At 41.1% G+C, this 14,455-nt stretch overlaps 1 protein-coding gene and 1 long non-coding RNA gene across 2 annotated transcripts; both read left to right on the top strand.

The window, feature by feature from the left end:
• Positions 1-715: 715 nt before the first annotated feature.
• On the top strand, positions 716-3,419 carry LOC311053819 (tubulin polymerization-promoting protein family member 3-like; the record flags this gene model as incomplete). The annotated part of the gene is made up of 3 exons (XM_084069509.1): positions 716-906; positions 2,360-2,513; positions 3,261-3,419. The coding sequence occupies 3 exons, from the start codon at positions 716-718 to the stop codon at positions 3,417-3,419; spliced, it is 504 nt and encodes a 167-aa protein (XP_083925635.1).
• Positions 3,420-10,411: 6,992 nt separating this feature from the next.
• LOC311059407 lies at positions 10,412-12,958 on the top strand. Its single transcript, XR_014602160.1, has 6 exons — positions 10,412-10,504; positions 10,625-10,719; positions 10,828-10,933; positions 11,144-11,413; positions 11,588-11,762; positions 12,559-12,958. It is a non-coding gene; the product is annotated as an uncharacterized lncRNA (long non-coding RNA).
• Positions 12,959-14,455: the final 1,497 nt, after the last annotated feature.

Here is a 14,455-nt window from a genome sequence, read left to right as displayed (position 1 = left end):
GCATTTTGAACATAACATTCTGATTTGCATTTTGTTCCAAAGCTTCGCAGAACTACCAGTGTTCAAACAGTTGGATAAAAACAAATCCTGTTTAATATTCAACCAAGACTATTAACTATTATTATATAATAACAATAAAATCTAAAGCATCTCCTTCTTGGCAACAAGTTGTAAATCCAAGAACAACACGATCATCAATGCTCAATCTGTATGTGACTGCGATGACGTCATATTGTGCTGGTCGGTACCGTCTCTTCTCCTCCTCTTCTCTCTCTCTCCCTCTTTCTCTCTGTCTCTCTCTCGCTCTCCTCTCCTCCATTCTGTATCCCTTAATCCTTCCATCCCTCCATTGTGCCGTCATTACAGGAGTCAGGGAGTGTCAGTAAGCAACATCCGCTCAGGGTTCCCTGCCCAGCATCAGTGCTCATCAACCCGTCACTTAGCAGGTATGAACCGCACCAGCACCACTAGGCTTCCTCTCTGGGATGTTTTTATCAGTGCGTGTCCGTGTTGTCTCTGCGTCAAGCCGTCGACCCTTCCGAGGTCGCCGGATTTGGCCAGGTCCGACTAGGTTGTTGTACCGAGCGTTCTTGTATTCCCACAGATTAGTCAAAATACAATTTTGTTCAGAAAAAAAAAAACGTTTTCTGTGTGTGTGTGTGTGTGTGCGCGCGTGTGTGCGTGTGTGTGCGTGCGTAGCCTATGCTACCCCAGCATGGCAGAGAGTTCAGTGTCCATAGCAGAGGTGGAGACTTCCTTCAAGAAGTTTGCTGTCCATGGAGACACGAAGGCCACGGGCAAGGAGATGAACGGCAAGAACTTTGTGAAGATGTGTAAGGACTGTGGCATCACAGATGGCAAGAACGTCACCTCCACAGATGTGGACATCGTCTTCAGTAAATTCAAGTAAGATATTTGATTTGATTTTACCGCACATGTATACATAGATATATCTACTCTGTTACTAACACTGAATGTTCCTGGAGTGTTGGCTAGAATTCTACACGAAGATGTAGATGCATGGGAAGGGCTGCTGGCTGCTGTGAGTGATGTCATCTTTGTCAAGACAAGAGGCATCTTGTGTCGATACCGGTCGAAGATGTAAGGCCTGTGTTCGGGGGAGAGAAGCCGGGAGGGGAGGGTGAACATTTTTACTGCACATATTCCTAGGCTCTACGTCCTCCTGTGGGTGCTCCTCAGTGACACAATTGGCATAAAGACTTTGGGAGAAAAAAGGGGTAGAAATGTATAAAATAAAAAAAGGAAGTCTCCCATCTAAACTCATCTTACACAGGATTCAAATCCTTGTCTCACCAGGATCTACATTTTCAGTGGAAGAGCAGGGAGAGCACCTCCAACCAACCACTGCAGACTGTACCACTGTACTAGTTATATTGTACATAGACTACCATACAGATATACTGGTTCAAATAAAGTTGTATTCATTAAAATAAGTTCCACTTTGCAGCTTTAATAGTGAAACACTGTCAAATAGCACCAACTTACTTAAATGGTCTGCATTTCTAAAGCAACATTTCTCCAAAGCGCTTGTGCTATATGCCTACATTCACCCAGCTTGCTCTTATAGGGAGCAGGGGTTCAGTGTCTTCCGACTTTCCTTAGAGCAGTCACTGCTGCCCCCTAGTGTTGCTCCACATGCATCTGAGCATCAAGCAAAAGCAGGAATGGATGTCATTTATTTAGTTATTTCACTGCCTCGCCTAGTCATGGTGTGAATATAAAACTATCTAGTAGTCTAGTAGTTGGTTTACTTGTGACCATGCTGGTAGTCTTAATTTGTACGTTATGGACTTGACAAGTGTCAGTTGTGCAGTAAGCATATAACAGCTAGAGCAGACCATCTCTCAGCTAGGCTACAGATGTAAACTTTTGGTTTTTATCTTTGGTAGTCTAGGACACGTGCACAAGTTGGTTGTGAGGGGCCTGCAAATGGCCGGCCTCTCCAAAAGGAGGGCTAAACAATTAGCAAGGTACTGCTCAATATCAGCTATTATAGGAGGCCGCTCAATTTGGAGGAGGCGTTGCTTCCTTTACCCATGATTATTGTCCGCTGTGTTTGACAAGTATGCCATCTTTTGTTTTGTATGTAACATTGCTCTGCTTTACATGCGCTTTGTAAGTAACTGTTTTCCCTTCATCTGACTGCACTGGCAGTGTTTATGTCCTTTGTACATCCTGTACTTCTTATTATGTGGACATAAATAAATATTTCAAATGTGTGTGTGTGTGTGTGTGTGTGTGTGTGTGTGTGTGTGTGTGTGTGTGTGTGTGTGTGTGTGTGTGTGTGTGTGTGTGTGTGTGTGTGTGTGTGTGTGTGTGCGTGTGTGTGTGTCCTCAGAGTGAAGTCGGCCCGTGTCATCACATTTGAGCAGTTCAAGCAGGCGTTGACAGAGTTGGCTCCCAAACGCTTTAAAGGGAAAAGCCAGCAGGAGGCAGAGCAGCAGATCTATGGTCTCTTAGCAGGGAAGCAACCTGCCAACGTGGGAGTCACTGTGAGTGTTTGACAACACACCCATCCTCACCTGTTACCAGCAAATATAAATGATGTAATTGGAATATGACAGAGCATGCCACTGGCTGTTTGGCTGGCTGGCTGTGGGTGTGTGCGTGCGTGCGTGCGTGCGTGTTACAGCTAATAAACTACATGTTGCTGATGAGGACAGTGGAGATGTAACAATGTTTTAGAAGTGGGATCTACAATAGGGCATAGCAGTGGCGTCCATTTTCTGGTTCCACTTCAAAATAGTCAATGCATTTTTCCCATTGACATTTCCAAAAATATTTATATCAATTATTTTAAGCCTAGAATCAAGCCATCCAGGGTCCTGGTGAATCATGACCATAAAACGTTTGATTCTGTGAAAAAAACGTTTTTGAAAATGGCAAAACAAAGGGTATTTATTAAATATATATAGTATATCATATAATTAACTATAAAAATTTAAGAAATCACAGAAAAAAATGTTTTATGGTCATGATTCACCAGGACCCTGGATGGCTTGATTCTAGGCTTAAATTCATTGATATAAATATTTTTGGAAATGTCAATGGGAAAAATGCATTGACTATTCTGAAGTGGAACCAGAAAATGGCCGCCACTGCTATGCCCTATAGGCCACTGTCTGGAAGAGACATTTCTTACCCAGGTGCTGTGTGTGTGTGCATGTGCGTGTGCGTGTGTGTGCGTGTGCGTGTGATTATTATTATGTTTTGAACAACAATATGTTCCTCCGCTTTAGAGAGGCCCAAAATCCGCTGCGGTGGACAGACTGACAGATACCACCAAGTACACTGGATCATCCAAGGAGCGCTTCGACGAATCAGGCAAAGGGAAAGGCAAGGCCGGTCGCACGGACCTCCCTGGTCCCTTCATAGGTGTTTCCTTCCCAGGGCAATGATGATGATGAGGAAGTCTGCTTCACCTCCAAACAAATATATCCTAAAGAAGAAGAGAAAAAAAGAAAGATTTTTTTATTTTGCTAAATAATAAAAACAATTTAAAGAAGTACATTTAGAATCATGAGGACATTGTGGACCAAACACTCATGAAATCAATTTAGTATAGAAGATGGTCCCTGTGGTGGGAAAGGCCTTTTCCAATACTCCTCATATTTTTGCTAATAAACATGCTAACAATCTGAGAGATAGGTTGATGAAAAAAGGTACATACATACAACTTCAACATTTCTTGGCTACTTAGGCTACTTACCCCCAGGTAACCTTTCCTTTCACTATTAAAGCTGCAAAATAACTGTTAACTGTAATGTCATGAAGTGTGGCTCTTTACACCCTCATACAGCCAAAAAGATTACATGGAAGAGCAAAGTATGTACCATTAGTTTATCTTTTGAAATGGCCTTCTTGTTTTTGTTTTGTTGGCAACACTAAGATAAAAACATTAGAATTCACAATGAAAACACTCCTGTAGCCAGGCATTTTAATGCCACAGGGACATGAGGTGTGTAGGCTGAGCTTTCATGGTATTGAAGTGGGTGAGTCCCATGAAAACAAGAGCTGATAGAGATTGTTTACTTTTACAGAAGAGAAGCGTACCAGTTTCACTCTATACATACAGAATTCCGTAAGGGATTCAATGAGGAACTGGTATTGAATTGCTTTATTGTAAAAGAAAAATACTGTTATTTTCTTGTTGGATTTGAAGGCCTATTTTATAATCTATTTTTTTTATTCCTAACTTGTATATTTTATAACCTATATTTTTTATATTGATATTATATTGTGTATTACTATGGTGATTAAAATGCTGACCAAGGCCAGAAGGATTGAAAAACGTTTGTTTATTGTTGCTAAAGCCTTAAAACTTGTTTTGTGAGTGCAGACCTTACTTTGTTAATGTGCTATATGTTTAGAATCTGCACCCGGATCTAAGTTCAGTGGGTTGAGCTCTCCTGCCTAGCCTTTAAAGTTCCATCATAGACAGCCTGGAGTGTGGGATGCTGCCTGGAAACAATGGTTTTCATGGATTTTATCTGTGCTACCAGCTTAACACCAAGGTTTCCAAACCAGGCTGAGATGCCAGTAGGATGTGTTCAACACAGCATGGTGGAAGAGATGCATCACTAAAGTCCCTCAGCCTACAGTACGAAGGAAGTGTATAGATGCCTGTTGGACCGGTTGCTGCACCGTAATACATGGGTTCCCAAACTTGTTGATGTCTCCCCGGGACCCAAACTAGTAAAAATAGCTATTTTCACTACTTCTTAAAAGTGTATTTTCTATTGTTATTATTATTATTATTATGTGTATTATTTGTATTATAATAATAATAATAATTATTATTATTAGGCTAGCAGATCCACAAGCTCGAAATGCGGCGCGAAGCAACGCGTTTTGAGCTTGTACAGTAGATCTGCTACTTTTGCTATTTTTGAATTTGAATCCTGAGAAGTAACAGTTATGGACATATGAGGTTTCCACATGATAGCGACATTAGATATGTTTAACAGGTTATCTCTCCTAACCATCAGTATCTGATCATTAGGTTCAGTACGTGTGGTTTCTCTGTAACGTCACAGGAAGCCGCTATTCACCACATCTTCCTGTAGCTTCATGGGGAAATCGTACACAAGAGACGGTGAACCCTATAGGCCTACCCAACTTAATATGCAGGCCGTGGACATGACCATCAGCAGTTGAAGCAGGTTCATACTGTAGCTGTTAATGGGGGTATTTACATTTACAACACTTCTGGGGTCATTTTTATGTTTATTTTGGCTGTTGTGTGCTCACCAGACATATTCTAAGTTGCTTGATACAACAAAATATGTATTAAAAATAATGTATAAAAATGACATATATCATGAAGGCCAACACGGTCTCACTCCGAAAACGTAGCCGGTTGCCTTTTTGTCAGAACCCCGCGACGGAGCCGAATGCCGTCGCTGGACGCCAGCGACGTAATTATGTGCCTTCCACGGTCACTCATAGACATTCATTGAGGTCCAAAGACGACACATTGCGCCGTCACAGGCGGGCCATTGATAATGCATTGGCATTTCAAAACGTGCGCTAATAAGCTTGTTTGAAATGCACCAGACCACACGCCACCACCCACAAAAACCTGTAAATATTCTGAGTATTTACATACTAGTTTGGTAATTTTTCGATGAGTATTTGTTGAGAACGACACTTTTATTTAACTTTTGTATACCCGTGACGTCAACGTCACATTACTTCCGTATGACTTGATTGACAGTAGTAAAGATCCGATCAAAACTATTTATTTTAATCTAATAGATCTATATAAATGATCTGCTTGTCCACTAATCAATTATTCTGGCACTTAAATGCCTAATGTATGAACAATTCTAGCAATAAATAATTATTTGTAATTTCTTGATTCCTAGCACTCATAAAATCCCGCCTACTGCATCCGGATGTTCACCACGTACACATACATGAAAACAAACATAACGTTTCCGTATCCGTTCTGAACCGGAAATGTGGTTATAGGCACATTTCACGTTCTGTAAAGGTTCTGGCCTTCTTTTAAAGCTTTTTGAAACAAATAACAGCAGTCTTTTGCAGTCGCTTAGGAACAAATAGCAGCATTTATTTTTTCTCAAAACGATTTCATGTTTTTTGTAACATTTAGGACGTAAACAATCATATTGAGGGGCAGTTGTGCAGCAAAAACGTCATTACCAGCGTTGCCAGATTCTGTGAGAGAAACAAGCAACCACTGGTCTAGGAAAACAAGCCCAAAAGAAGCAACTATGGGCCACATGACTCATGAGCACTTCAAACATATACGTCAGCTGCTTGAAAATAGCAGATCTACAAGCTCACAACGTGTCGTGATGCGACGCGTTGTGAGCTTGTAGATCTGCTATTTTCAAATTCATTTTTGGGGGAAATTATAATAAGCATACCTGGCAACACTGGTATGCATATGTGCGTCTATGCCTCCCATGATGCATTGCATTGTTTTTCAACTACATCGCGGTAAGTGAAGTCTTGTTACTTTTTCATTTATTTAATAGAAATACATGTTAAATCTGCACCCCCACCACCACTAAATCATAGAACCACAACACAGGGTTGTTGCTAACATGTTAGGGTGTGTACAGTAGCAAGTTGGTCGGTCTGTATAAGTTTAAAACTGTTTTACAGTGGACATATCCCTAAGCTAACAAGCCATAACAAACAAACACAACAACATGAGCTCGGCTATTTGTGTGTGTCCCTCTTCATTTGTGTGTAGTTATGTATTCTATATGCCATGTTTGTTTGCACAACACTAAAGGCAAAACGAAATGTAATCATTGTTTGTGTTTCCCATTCTGAGTGTACAAATGGATGTTTTATTATGAATAGAATACAAAAGGATCCTATTGAGCCATAGTGCTTTCTTGTGGTTTAAATCCTATGGAACTTTACTGTCCTGTACTGCTAATAAAGTATTAAATCAATTAATCAATCAGTACTAGTAGTACAGTCAAATGTTATGCTAAAATATGAACACAATAAGCCCCAGGGGCTTGTTTACATTTTGGTCCATTGTACTCAATTGAACAGTCATATTATATATACCATACAGAGGTGCAATGCAAAACATGTTGGGATAAAGGTCAGTTGAATAAGAGAAGATGGGTGGGGGCGGGGGGGCAGAGGATTCAACTATAAAGCTGGTACCAGGAGTTAAATAAAGATTTTTTAAAACAGGAACTATTTAATCACTTAATTTAAATGTATTATGATGTTAATGTTGTTGTTGTTTGGATATTCGAAAGTAGCTGATCAAAAAGCTCACAAAGCATTGCGATGTGACGTGTTGTGAGCTTATGGATCTATTTCTTAAAACTGATATGTTACATATTAATTTGGGGCGCTTCACATGAAAAGCCAGAACCAGAACCACTGCCATAGTCCATATTCACACGGCGGCCATTTTGGAATTTAACATTGCGTTGCTGTGGCAACTGGGGTGGCATTTCATTGGCAATATGGCCGCTGTGTGGATATGGTCTATAAGGGTCTATTCCAGGGGTCTTCAACAGGGGGTCCTTAGAGCTACTATAGGGGGTCCGCCAAATCTTTGTGTGATAGGATTTTTTTTTTACATTAACCACTTGAACCCTATAATTCCTTTTCTGAGGGGAACATTAGCCGAAAATAGCAGATCTACAAGCTCTCAACGCCTCGCGCTTGAGAGCTTGTAGATCGGCTATTTTTTGGCAAAGAGGCTATATGTATAGAGAGGGAAAAAGCAGACAAAGTAAACCAAAAAAGTTTAATCTGAATTTTCACAATTTTATACAATATAGAGGGGGTCCCTGCTTCATCTCTCTCTCAGCTAGGGGGTCCTTGGCCTGAAAACGTTGAAGACCCCTGTTCTATTCGGTTCTGTACACTCTCAGAGTTTATCTCAGGATTTCAGTGTATGCAGCTATTAAAGGTATCGTGATGTGTTTTTGGGCAAGTATTAGATTCTGTATATCTGGTTTAGGGCTGTTTCTCCTTTTGTTCATTGTAATTCTGAATATGTTGCTTTCTCTTACAGATCCTTCCAACCAAACTCTCCTAAACAAACAAACAAACAAACAAACAACCCAAAAGGCACTTTTAAGAGCCACTCTCTCTCTCTCTCTCTCTCTCTCTCTCTCTCTCCCCCCCCCCCCCCCCCCCACCCCACACCTTTCTCTTAGTGTGTGTGTGTGTGTGTGTGTGTGTGTGTGTGTGTGTGTGTGTGTGTGTGTGTGTGTGTGTGTGTGTGTGTGTGTGTGTGTGTGTGTGTGTGTGTGTGTGTGTGTGTGTTTACCCTTGTTTGTCTTATCATTGTCTTTGTCTGTTATTTGTTGTTACCCGTCACCATGAGTGATCCAAAAGCCATGGTTACGGAACTTGAAAGGAGTTTAAATGCCGCAAAAGCGGAAGCTGTGGCCAGAAGTCTAAATGCCTTGATTCCTCCAGAGTCACAATGGAGAGCACCACCAACTCCAGCGAAGAAGGCAAAGGCACCTGGACCAACCGTAAGGTGGAAAAAGAGAGACAGCAATAGAAATGTCATCCCTGCCAGGATCAACCAGAAATCAGGGTCAGTATTGTTATACCATTAACTCATTTAGACCTGAGGCCGATTATAAAATCCACTTTAAAATTTCAAAAGCTTTTGCGATCCACCCATCTGACCACTTAACCCGGCAGCCTATCTCAGCTGCCATGTTCAGTGGTCATATGTGTGGATCGCGTACATTTTCAGACCATGTGAAGTGTCCACTTGACTTTGGGCAAGACACTGAACCCCTAACTGCTCCTGATGAGCAGATTGGTGCCTTGCTTTGCCGTCTGTGTTGATGTGTGTGAATCTAATAAACATTGAAAATCACTGTGGATATATTAGTTAGGTTATAGTTTTTACAATTCATGCATTTAGCAGATGCTCTTAATCCAGAGCGACGTGCCATTTTTGGCTGGTTGAAGACCAATCATGCTGCGTCATTCTAGACAATTTGGAAAGGCTTAAGTGCACATGCCAGGCCAATGAGTAAATGTTGAGGAGAGAGTAAATGTTGATGACAGTGTTTTTTTTTTCCTGTTGTAGCTGGTCCAAGTCGGAAGGCTCATCCAGGTGGTTGCGGTCAGAAACCTGTTCCTCCCAACGATTTTCCTGACACTAATGCTGAGGTCTCCTTTGCTCCAAATGCCGTTGGTGTGTATTTCATTAGTGCAAAGCAATATGTTCATGATATATTCTAATAATCTGTCAATGAGTTTGAATGTTAATTATATGTTTGTATTGCACATTTACCAGAATAAATGTGCAACTAACCTTTTCACAGCCATTATTATACTTTTTATATTGTAAATGTAAAACATAACCTAATGTTGTTTTTCAATATCCCATACTATCTTAACAGAGCGTTTCATACAAGAGCTCCAGCACTCCCTGAGCGTTGCATCGGCTGACATCGAGGAAGCACCAACCCCAGCTCCTCTCCAGGCTTCCTCCGACTGGAGTACGCGGAACCACTCTCTTTTAGAGAGATGGCGGGCAGAGAGACCCTGGCTGATTAACCGCGTTGCAGCGAGGGCACATGTAGGCACACACATGTGCCAACAGTGTGCCATCAGTCCAGCTGCTGTCTGCTGTCATGGCTGTGAACCACGGCCATTCCTGTGTGCCGAATGTGACATCAAAACGCACACAGACACTAGAAACGTGATGCACAACAGGGATGCCATGAATGCAGGGTTCTTCCAGCCTTTGCCTCCAACCACCTGCATTGTAGATGAGGCTCATTGCCGTTGTGGTAAGTTCTTGTTTGTGAGTACACCTATCATATCCTCTCTGACTCATTAATCTCATTACTTTGACCACTAAACAATGCATTTTTTTGTCCTGTCTTACGGTCAAGGAATCTTTTTAACCTTTCTCACTCTTCTTTCAGTCTCTTCAAGTGGTTCCAGCAATCGTAATGTTCTATTTCCTATTGGACACAAATTATCTTTTTCAGAGTGCTTTGTACCTGTGCGGATACCTGCAAATATCTGTGGTTGTGCATCGGAGGCATTGAGGGTCAACCCAGGAAAGGCTGTTGCTGTGATCACAATGGATGGTAAGGATTTTTTTTTTTTTTAAAGCATCTTAAAAATATATTTTTACTTGGTATTTTTACTTACCCACAAGGCTTGTCATAGGTGTATTTATGAAATCAAACGTATGCCTATTGACTAATTTATGCCATGCTAGGTTTTACATTACAGTGTGCGTGTCTTTGATTTTCTAGGGCGATATGATCTCAGCATGCCTGACCTGAGTTGCGAGTCATGCCAAGCCACTTGGACTGCTGGAGTGGACGATCTCATTTGCAGTAACTGCTGGCCTGCTACACTTAATTTCGCAACAGTTTATGCCACAGATATATTGTTCTCATTTGAGAAAATGAAGATGGCTGCACCAGGACTGTCCTGCCAGGCATTTTTAAGAATGCTTGATCAGCGAACTGTTCACTTTGGCCGTGTGAGTATTTAATTTAGTTAGCCAACAGTATATATTTTTTCTTTTTGTCATGTGCATTGAATTTGTTTCTTATTTATTGCCTGCCCATTATAAACTGTTGATATCCTTATTTTGAAATAGACAGGGAAGATCTCAACAGATGCCTTCCAGAAGAGCTACTTTCAGTGGGAAGTTGTACAGTTTGAGCCACATCGCTGTCTCGCCAATATCAGAAGGTAATGATATCAGTGATGTTCTTTAAGATTTTTAATATTACATGTGGCAGTATTTTACGTGTATGAGACAACATTTGTTTTCTTGTCTTTGATTCTTTGTCATTGTAGGCCGTTAAAGGTCTTCAAAGCCAACAGCAGAACCTGGAATCCCTAAAGGTGGAATTAGCAGTGTCAGAGAGCCAGTTGGAGGATTGGGTGAAGGAGTGGGCAGAAGGTGAGGAATTGATTATTGTTAATGCACATATTATTTGCTCACAGCTTTAAAAGTTATACGTCAAAACTTAAAATTGAACGGGTAACCACAGTGAAGACAGCTAAGATGGGGGTGATATGGTCACGTTACCTGGAGTTCACTGACATTGGGTTCCTAATCCTTGTGTCTTATACTGTGGTTTTGTACCCACCTATTTCCTCTCTTCTGCAGCACCAACAACTACTGCTGATGAGCCTGATGCCTTGGCCAATAGGATAGAGATGCTGGTGCTTGGGCTCAAAAGGAGGTCTCAGCGTCTGCATAAAGACACTGACGGAACAAAAGCTCGTGCCAGGATCCTTCGACAGATGAGGAAGGAGAAGGAGATCCTAGCTTCTGTTGTAGAACAGTACAACAGGTTGGTTCCTAGCGCAGAACACCTGAGCATGGAAACCATCATATCTGTTGATACAGCATGGCCATGGCAGCTTCATCACAGTGGTATGTACACTAGTCTGTTGACTGCTTCCAACAAATCTGACCCATAATTCCACATAATATACACACTTGCTTGTTGAGTTTGGGAGAGGCAACTTTGAGTGGTGTGTTTACAAGTGTCTAAGTGGCTAACACTGCTCATTTTCCCTGTGAATCTTTGTCATAAATGCATTCCAGATTCTGTCGATCTCAGAACAAAGAGACGGGCGTTATGACGTCATCATGGCAGGAAGGCGACTCACAGAGGAGAAGAAAATCCTGGTGACTGAGATGGAACATCACTGGAAAAGTCTTTCAGCGTATGACCATGACCTGAAGGAGCTGTCGTGCAGTTTTTCTTCTGGGCCAATGAGTATGTATTTGCAATAAATTATTTTTGTAACAACTGCTATGCATTCCATGTCTATAATTCATTATAAACATACTTCTAATATATTCTAATCTGCGTATAACACTGTATAATTATAATAATAAACACCCACAAAATAATCTTAATGCATTTTAACAGTTATCATAACACAAATAGCATTTCATGATGACTTGGGGCTGATGCATATTCCACTTTTAGAGCCGAGTTTAAATCGGTTCGTTTCGGGTGTCACAACATCTCGGCAGCACCCTTCGAACCTCTGAATGACGTTGTTTGGACAGAGCCAAACCGATTTTAACTCTGCTCTAAAAGTGGAGTACGCATCGGCCCTTATAAGGTGACTTAAGGTCAAGTATTATAGGTCTCTATGATCTTGCATAGACAGTTATGACAGTATAATGGATTTTAACAAATATTATAATGCATTATAAGCGTGATTATAAAGCATTACTACTATGAGAATTAAGATGGGATTCTTAGGAAGTGTCATCATACAATGGTTTATGATTGCAGTTATGATTGCTTATAACTGTAACTATAGTTTTATAAGCTTACTTCAATTAATTTTACATGGCCTTATACGTCATTATACAAATCTCTAATGTGTTATTGTTATTGTTATAAGGCATTATTCGTGCTATACTTACAACTGTATAAGTATGTTTATAACACATTATAGGCATGGGATGCATAGCAAGTGTTACAATATTTCATGAATATAATACATACCACTGATGACTGTTACTAACACAGGTTTTGTCTTGTGTTCTACCCCAAGGCTCACCGTGGAAACTAAGTTTCGAGGGTCTGAAAGGACTGCAGTGCATAATCCTCCGTAAGCAGTGGGAAAACCGAAAAGGGATGATGCTGGCACGGGAACATTACATGCAAGTTGATGAACTGATGCAGAGAACGTCACCTTTTTGGACAACACAGATGATGCTGATGATGATGACAGTGACTCAGACATGTCTGAGGACGAATTGGAATAGGCAACCATTGCAGACCATTTCATTTGGCTCTCCTCTGGTCATGTCTATCTCGCTCTCTCTCAACCACTCCTACCTACAGGCCTTTTTTTACAGCCACACTGGACCACTTTGATGGACTACTTTCCCAATGTTGGATTACCACGATTTGTGTGGATTGTTCCCCTTTGCGGACTACTAAACTGCCCCTGGCAGGTAAATAAAACTTTCTGTCAGGTGGAGTTTGCTTTCGGGTTGCCCGACTGGGGACAGCAGGGCTGTGTTGTGTCAGATGGAGCATGGGGTAGGAGAAGGAGAGAGGAGGCCATTGACTCTGGCCCTCAGCAAGGAACACAATCCAACCATTTATGAAGAACGTATGAGGATGCAGAGAGCACGTCCCCTCTCCGCTGTTTGAGAGCGGACGCCAACGGAATCATCACAATATCTGCCTAAACACCTGAACGTGGCCAGAGCACTCTTTCTTCTGGTCTGTGGAATGTAAAATAAGAGCACTGTTTGCCTATAATGTGCTGTTCTCACTGTTGCTACACTTAAAAATATAAAATGGCAAGTGTGAACCCATAGTCATATTCATAGCTATGTATGTATTTTTCTTAAAGATTGAGGTATGACATTTGTTATCGCACAGCCCCAGAAAGTAAAAAATTAACGGTAATCAAAATGTTACGTATCATTCCATAATGACCTTTGGGAAAGTAGAACATGACCTGTCCTTGCCCGACAGGCAAATGCCTCTGACACCTTAGTGTCAACCCCTGAAATAAGATATATATTTCAAGAGCATGATATCATAGTAAACATCCATCTAAACCAGTGATATTGAACTGGAGTCCTGTGGGCCAAATGTGTAGTTTTCTTGTGGCCCTGGAACACATTCCATATACCCAAAATATATTTTGGATGGTTGGTTGTACAGGATGACAACGTTTTTTTGCTTTCCGTAACCGTTAACCAAAACTTGTTACATCAGCTTGTTGCATGCTGACCACTGACCAGTGTTTTGTGCTATAGTACAAACGTATGTCGATTGCACAGTGTGTGCTGCAGGTAGGCCACTATATGACCATAATGGACATGGTTACTTCCTGACTGCTTCATACATGTACGCATTTGATGTTTGAGAGGATAATGTCTGTGCCAGACCTTTTTAGTGCACAGGCTTAGAATTTGAGAAAATGGGAAGTATGCATTTGAATGTGTTCTGTGTGCGGGTCCCTTTGTGTCTTTGTGAGAACAGTAGCGGGGGCAGGTGAAATGCTTCTGAAGTGTTTGTATGTTTGTATGAATGGGTGAAGTGGTCCCTTTTCCTGTTAATACTTTTAACAGTACAGGCAGTACAGTACGTTTATGCTAATGTAATGACAAAAAAATAAAATAAAAAGGCCCAGGGGCTTCTTTTCCATTGTGCGAATGTGATCTGTGTTTTGCAGGGTACATGTTTGTATATATTGTATACTGTTTATTATTGATGGTACTTCTGGACCATATGAAGGTGTGATTCACACGGAAATGCTGTCTGATTTATAGTTCTCTGCACCTTAATAAAAGGCAGTTAAACCTTCCTTGTTATTCCATTGCCTCCTCCTTATATTGGTCCTTCTGGAATGTATTCATCTCTATTGCTGTATCTGACAGTCCTTGTTGTGTATCTGTCATCTTGTAACTGCTGGCTGACTGTGCTGC

Source organism: Gymnoscopelus microlampas, assembly GCF_963454915.1.
Source record: "Gymnoscopelus microlampas genome assembly, chromosome: 2".
In the NCBI taxonomy this organism is placed as follows: Eukaryota; Metazoa; Chordata; class Actinopteri; order Myctophiformes; family Myctophidae; genus Gymnoscopelus; species Gymnoscopelus microlampas.
The sequence above is the reverse complement of the archived record's forward strand: the minus strand, read 5'-3'. Positions and strand labels throughout refer to the sequence as shown.